The sequence below is a fragment of the Dipodomys merriami genome, unplaced genomic scaffold (genome assembly GCF_024711535.1).
Source record: "Dipodomys merriami isolate MVZ:Mamm:240054 unplaced genomic scaffold, mDipMer1.0.p SCAF_138, whole genome shotgun sequence".
NCBI lineage: Eukaryota > Metazoa > Chordata > Mammalia > Rodentia > Heteromyidae > Dipodomys > Dipodomys merriami.
This window is the reverse complement of record NW_027202693.1, coordinates 1058038-1065315: the sequence shown is the minus strand read 5'-3', so window position 1 is coordinate 1065315 and position 7278 is coordinate 1058038. Positions and strand designations below refer to the sequence as shown.

Genomic DNA, 7278 nt, shown 5'->3' with positions numbered 1-7278 from the left:
CTGCTGCCCTTTAGCCCCACACCTGACTGATACCTGCCTGGCAGAGTTGTACACATCTTCCTACTGAATGCAACCAACACAACCACCACCAAGTACCATCACCAGCCAACATAAAGTGCTATTTGTTCCAGATCTCTTCTTGAAGCCAACTCTTTTTGTCTCTCAACAAGTGTGGTCTCACCCCAACCAATGGCACTATTTTAACAAGAGACCCTGATTGGCACATCCCGTTCTCTGCTGGGAGAGAATTCAGCCTTCACTGTGCATAAAGATTCGATTCCCTTTTTCTTTAGAAGATCTAAACAAAAAAAAAGCGATTTGGAATTCCGTCCCTCCCAAATAGGTATGTCAGAAATAACACCATCCGTTTCCAAAAAATCCCGGGACAGAGCAGGGGACCGGGAGGTCTGTGTCTTGAAGCCTGGGGAGCAGGGAGCTGCGGGCTGGCGGCTGGTCTCCGTGCCTCGGCTGGTCCTCTGGGGTCCTCCGTGGTCCTCGCTGGTCATCTCCGCCGGGTGCATCTTTGTACCGGATTCGGGGCAGATCACCATCTGGACCGGAGTAGCGACGGCCTCCTGCGTCTTCCACGGTTTTCTTGCCCAGGAAACCGTAGTGAGTCCCACGGGAGTGTCACGTTGTGTGATCTTGGGGTGGGGGCCTCCAATTTTCCCAGTGTCTTCTGTGTGTGTGTGTGTGTGTGTGTGTGTGTGTGTGTGTGTGTGTGTGCATTCGGCTGTAACCCCGACCCGGGAGGAGCCTCTGTGTGTGGTCGATCGGGGGTCCATCTTCAGGGAAGCCCTGGGCGCACGCACTCTGGCTGGGTTGGGGGGGCACTGGCGAGGTAACGGGGCCCCCCGTAGGCCCGGAGAAGCTGGGGTAACCTCTGCCACGTCGACAGCAGCCTGGCAGCTGCCAGCTCCCGGGCCCGGCCGTCGAAGGGCGCCAGGAGGTCCACCGGAGGGGCCTCGCGCAGGGCCTTGGGCAGGGGGCCCAGGTCGGCGGCCGCGCCGCCGGGGCCCAGCACGCAGTGGAAGAGCGTGTGCCGCTGCAGCAGGCAGTCCCGCAGGAACCGCACCAACTCCTCCAGCCGCTCGCTCAGGTGGGCCTCGTCCCAGCCGGGCGCGGGGACCCCGTCCCCGGTCCACGCCCGGCTCAGCAGCGCCGTCTTGAGCACGTAGGAGGACAGGATGCGACCCCACTGCGCGGCGGCCGGCGGGTCCAGCCCGCGGCCGCCCAGGTCGCGCAGGGCCTTGAGCAGCTGCAGGCCCTTGAGGTAGCAGGCACCCGGGGCGGCCCGTTCCTGAAGCCAGCTCAGCAGCTTCTGCTCCTGGCGGGACGTGTTCACGCCCCACAGCAGGCCCGGCGGGAGCCCGGCCGGGGCCGCCAGGGCCGAGGGCGGCGGGGCGGGCGCCACCAGGAAGACCCCATCGCCCACGTGGACGGCGGGGATGAGCCGCACGGCCATGGAGAGGCGGCAGCAGCCGTAGTCGGTGCGGCAGGGCAGGACGTGCAGGGTGGGGGGCTGCTCCAGGCCCCCCGGGGTCAGGCTGACCCGGCAGCGCCCCTCCAGGCTGTAGCGCACGGCCGCCAGGCAGCGCTGCAGGTGCGCCTGAAACCAGCGCAGCACCAGCCAGGCCGACAGCAGCCGCCGCCCGCGCGCGTCCACGCAGAAGCCGTCGGCGAAGGGCTTGCAATCGCGGGGCCAGCGGCCCCCGGGGGCCCCCGACGGCGAGGGCGGCGCCTTGAGGGCGCCCACGAAGCAGCCGCCCGAGGCCCCGGCCAGCGCGGGCTCGGCGCCCAGGCTCCGCGGCTCCAGCGCCACCGGCGGCGGCAGGCGCAGCGGCACCAGCACGTCGAAGCTGTCGGGCCGGCGGATCTTATGCTGCTCGTAGGAGCTGCCCACCTGGATGAAGTCACCGCGGAAGGCCAGGGCCAGCGCTCCCCCGGGGAGGGGCCCCGGGGAGCCGCGGATGCAGCCGGCTCGCACCAGTTCACCCACGATCCGACTCACGTGCGCCTTGCTGTGGCCCAGCACGTGCGGCGACAGGCGCACCTCGTGCTCGTAGTAACTCTCCAGCAGGACGCCCAGGCCCGGCTGTCGGGGGCCAGCGGTCGGCAGGGCGGAGGGGCCGCCCGGGCGGGCCGGGCCGGGCAGGAGGCGCTGGCGGGCGGCGCGGCGGCAGCGCAGGAGCACGTAGCCCAGCAGCAGCAGCGAGGCGGCGGGGAGCGCCGCCGGGAAGCCGCCGCCGTCCGCGCCGTCGGGGGGCTCGGCCCGGGCGCCCCCGCCGCCACCCCGCAGGACGAGGCCGAGGCACAGCAGCGCGGCGCACAGGCCGCTCACCAGGGGCCAGAAAGCGCGCGGGTTGAGCGAGTAGCGCGCGGGGGCCGCCCGGGGCCGCGGGACCCGAGCTCCCGACGGCGCCGGCCCCGACGGCGCGCCCGGTCGGCCATGCGCGCCACGCCCGGGCGGCCCCGCGGCCCCCGTGTCCCCGTCCTGGGCGGCGGCGCCGTCCCGCAGCCCGGCCTCGGCTCCCGGTTCCCGACTCCCGGTTTCCTCCTCTTCCTTCCCGCCGCCGCGGCGCTGCGCGCTCCGCCCGGCTCGCCGCCTACCCCGGGTCCCGCGGGCTCCCCGGGCCGCTGCGATCGCCGATCCGCCCCGGTGCTCCTCGGGGCCCGGGCGCCGCTCGTCCCCGGGAGGAAATGGCCAAGTCTGCAGCCGGCCGGCGCGCGCGCGGGGCCTCGGCCTTCAAGGACGCCGCGGGCCGCTCGACCACCCCGGCCCCTCCTCGAAGGCAGCGCCGGCCCAGGCCTGGCTTCCCCGCGATGGCCTCCGCCGCTCTCCCCCCAGCTTTGCAGGGCCGTCCCGGCCCCGGCCCCCCCCCTCCCCGGCCCGCCTCCGCCCGGCCCCACCCCCAGCCGGGCGGCGTGGCAGCCCCGGGGCGGAAGTGCTCCGGGCCGCCGGCCTCGGGACTCGCCCGGCGCCTCCTGGGTGCCAGGCGGGGAGGAGATGCTGCGAAACGGCGCTCGACTGAGAAAAAGAAGAAAGGAAAGGAAAGACCAGCGGCGGATGTGCTGGTGGCTCATCCCAGCTACTCAGGAGGCTGACAATCTGAGGATCATGGTTTGAAGCCAGCCCAGGCAGGAAAGTCCATGAGTCTCTTATCTCCAATGAACCACCCAAAAGCCCCAAGTGGAGCTGTGGCTTAAGTTGTAGAGCGCCAGCTTTGAGTGACAAAAAGGACAGGACACACACACACACACACACACACACACACACACACACACACACACACACATCTTCAGTCTGATCATAGTCCAAACAAACACCAGATGTTGCCTACATTGAAGAACTTGCACCCTCTTGCCTCGAACCCGGGGAGACACTGCACAGAAGGGGTGTGCTTAAGTGGACCTGGGTGGTGTTCTCAGGGTTCCAAGGCATGCCTGTCCGTGTGTCTGTCTCTGCATTTGCTTAATCATCCTTCCGAATGTAAGTGCCACAATGGCCAGTGGTTTTCCCTGGTCATCAGTGTGCCCCGACCCTGGGCACCCAGCTCCATAAACAAAGCAAAGCATAGTCCAAAGCATAGCAGTGTTGGCTGGCGCAGTAAATACCCTCAGACGCCTAATGACAGGGTTGTGTTCTGAGAGATGCATCGCTGGGCCATTTCCTGGTGCTAGCATGCTAGGAGGGCCTTATGAAGTCGGGGCATCCCAGAGGATATAATAATCTATGGGACCACCCAGTCAGATGCAGTCCATGGCTGACCAGGACACTGCTGTTTTCATTGCCTGCAGCTGCTGTTACAAATGACCAAGAACCAAGTAGCTTTAAACTGCTCGAGTGTGTTTATTCACAGTCTCAGGAATACGTCAGAAAGCAAGGTGCCTGAGGGGAGGTTGGAGGGTTTTCTCCTTCTTCTTCTTCTCTTCCTCCCTCCCCTCCCCTTCTGTTCCCTTCCAAGATACCAATCTGCTGTGTAGCTGGCAGTGGCGAGCAGAGGATGGGTCATTCTTGAAGCCTGCACCTGGTGCAGCCCTGACCTGCAAGCAGTTCTATGGTGAGACCTGAGCAGCAGCTCCTTTATTGGGTCTGGCTCTGCTATCTTGCTCAGTCCTCCTCTTGGGAAGTTTCACTTAGTGTCCTTTCCTACAGCCATCCCAGGAATTCTCAAACTATGGGAGATGAATGTTCTGCTGCTGTGTTTTAAGACATTTCCTGTTGATTCCTTTGTGCAGGGTGATTATACAACTCTCAACATCCACACTGAGCTGGAGAGATGAGCGTGCCCACCCACTCTCTGGTGACCACCCCCACAGTTTATAAACATCACCTTGATGCTGTTTATAAACAGGCTCAAGTGCTGGGACCAGAAAAGCAGGTAAATAGAGAGCCCGACAAAGAACTGTACAAATACTGGCAGCAATACCATAACCTTCTCTCCAGGAGTCGGAATGGGACAGAGGGCCCCTGAGGCTGCCGAATGGAGAATTAAGCCACCACCATCAATTAGCAGAGGCTCTAGGATTGACAAAGGCCCTGGGGCAGCAGAAACTGTAGCAGGCCATGGGGGGGGCGGGGAGACAGAGAAGCAGAGCAGGAAGCTGAGGCTGAGAACTTGGGCAGCCGTGCGGACATGCTGACCTTATAGATCTCTCCTTCCAGTTCAAGCCAGCAGCAGCTGCCTCGGTTCTCACGACCCTTAAAACTCCCAATGGGGGCCTGAGGTCACAAGATGGTCTTTTCCTTGCCCCATGGGGTTGGCATTTCTGGGTCCCAAGGAAGCAGAGGCCAAGGAAACGCTGGTGGGCCCTGATTAGAGACATGGAGCCAAGGCCCAAAGAGAGCTCTCTAGCAGCTCTCATGCTTGGACCCTGTCCCCTACAAAGCTGCAGGGAGTATCTTCAATTCTCAAAAGCCAAGAAAAGACGAGGGCAAGCACTGAACAGTCACACTGAGCCCACAGGGCAATGTGGAAAAGTCCGGGCTCCCTAAGTCCAGCACAGCCCCCTCCCTCCTCCGCTGGAAGTTTCTGCAGGGAGCTCCAGGTCTTGGGTGGAGGCTGGCTGTGGCTGGGTCTGCCCAGCTGGGCAAACCGAGCAGGTTGGCATTAGGCCTTCTCCAAGCAGCCAAGGCCCAGGGTGGACCTATAGGGCAAGTGGATCAGGGGTGACCTCTAAGCTGGTACCCAAAGTCTCCTAGAGCTTAGCAGTTCTTTTCTTGAAGAAGCAGAGTGGCATGTTCTCTGTTCAGACCGGATGTGTGGGGAGATGTGGTGGGTGAGCAGAGTGGACAACCGGCCATATGTAAGAACAGCTTCTGGACCAGGCCCTTTGTTGACAATATGCTCTCACGTCAGCATTGGAATAAGGTGGCTAGTCTAATTTAAACAAAACATTATCTTATATAACAGGGAGTGGAGATGAAGTGATCTAAGGCTTGCTTGCTTGCCTAACTCAGTGGTTCAACCACAATACCCCATTCCTTTCATCTTTCTTCTCTGCCATCTACAGATTTGACAAAATAGATGCTGTGATTCCAGGCAACCCTTCCAGGCACCGTAAGAGCCATCAGAAAACGTGTCCAGTACCATACCTGCTTCTCTGTGGCCACAGTAACAATGAAGAGGAAATACGATGATCCAAGATTTCAAGTGTCCTGCTAAAACTGAGTTATTATGAAGAAGAAACAGAAGACAGAAACAACCGTCAGCTTAAATTTTTTCTTTTTATTTTCTGTTTATGAAGTACCAGGGAGTTGAACCCAGAGCCTCATGCATGCTAGGCAAGCACTGTACCACCTGCCATCAGCTTTTTCTTTTTCTTTTTGGTCAGTTGTGGGGCCTGAACTCTGGGCCTGGGCGCTGTCCCTCAGCTCTTCAGCTCAAGGGGAGCACTCTACCACTTGAGCCACAGAACCACTTCAGTTTTTTTTTTTTCTGTTTATGTGGTGCTGAAGAATCGAACCCAGGACCTCATGCATGCAAGGCAAGTGCTCTACCACGGAGTCACCTTCCCAGCCCAAGCCGTCAACTTTTACCATAGCTGCCCAAGTGCATGTCAGCTGGGAGCCCTTACACCCATCTGGTAGCACCCCATCCATCTTCAGTGTACCCTAGGCCACAGGCCATCTTAGAGGTAGTTTCTGTCTGTATCCCCATTTTAACGACAGGGAAACTGAGGCACAGGCAGGTTATGTTCATTGCCCAGGGTCATATAGCTGGAACGTAGCAGGATTAGGATTCGAACCCATGCCTCCCAAGCCTGAAGTGTCAACCACCCTCCCCACCCACCACACATATACACACATACACGTGCTTGTGCATGCACATTGCTTCAAGTTAGCTGTTTCCAAAATCCTGGGCCCCTGTTTGATGTTTTTTTTCATCTGGGGCAAAGAGAGCATAATAAAATATATGAAGACAATTTTTCATAAAGCCTAATTTGCAGTGGAGTCTTATCTTTCAGGGCAAGGACATTTCAAAGCCAGCACTTAGAAAAAGAAAATTGCATTCTGCCTGCTATACTGACATAAGAATCTGGATCACACATTCATCAAAACTCACAGAACACTGCTTCAGGTTTGTGCATTTATCCACCTCACAAAACCCATAAACACAAATTGGATTCTAGTCAGTGATGTGTAGCTGGATTGTTTAGAGGTGAAGTATACTGACCTCAGCAATTGATTTGAAAATATATCAAAAAATAAGATGATCTGGGCATGGTGGTACATGCCTGTAATCCCAGCTATATGGGAGGTAGAGATCAGTAACATTGCAGGTCAGGCCTGCCCAGGCAAAAAGTTAATGAGACCCTATCTCAACAAATGAGTCTGATATGATATTACAGGTCTATTTCTTAGCTCTGTGGAAGGCATAGGTATGACAATCTGTCCAAAGTCAGACCCAAGCAAAACACAAACTCAATCTGAAAAATAGTTAAGCTGCCAGGCGCTGGTGGCTCACACCTTTAATCCTAGCTACTTAAGAGGCTGAGTGAGGATCGAGGTTCAAAGACAGCCCGGGCAGGAAAGTCCACAACACTTTTAGCTCCTATTAACTAGCAAGAAGCTTGGCTGGAGGTATGGCTCAAGTAGTAGAGTATCATGAGGCCCTGAGTTCAAGTCCCAGTACACAGACACAGACATGTGTGTCTGTGTCTCAATTGTGACTCACTATTCATCCGGGAGGCTTATGCTAGGGGATTCCTCTATAAGGTGAAGAGCCTGTAAAAGTATGGTTTTTTTTGTTGTTGTTGTTTTTTCTGTTGGTCATG

The 7278-nt window shown here is 58.4% G+C and overlaps 1 protein-coding gene across 1 annotated transcript; it reads right to left on the bottom strand.

Annotated features, from left to right (window-relative positions):
- Nucleotides 1-697: 697 nt before the first annotated feature.
- Nucleotides 698-4013, bottom strand: LOC138825550 (inositol 1,4,5-trisphosphate receptor-interacting protein-like 2). Its single transcript, XM_070020181.1, has 2 exons — nt 3970-4013; nt 698-2744 (listed from the first exon to the last, which is right to left on the bottom strand). Exons 1-2 carry the CDS (start codon nt 4011-4013, stop codon nt 788-790), a joined length of 2001 nt encoding a protein of 666 aa, XP_069876282.1. The 3' UTR covers nt 698-787.
- Nucleotides 4014-7278: the final 3265 nt, after the last annotated feature.

What these genes read in the sequence shown, in the direction of transcription:
- LOC138825550 (XM_070020181.1), bottom strand. Translation starts at nt 4,013, where the DNA reads ATGACCCATCCTCTGCTCGCCACTGCCAGCTACACAGCAGATTG. An exon ending in GCCAGCTACACAGCAGATTG is followed by an intron (nt 2,745 to 3,969) that starts GTATCTTGGAAG and finishes GCGTCCTTGAAG; the next exon opens with GCCGAGGCCCCGCGCGCGCG.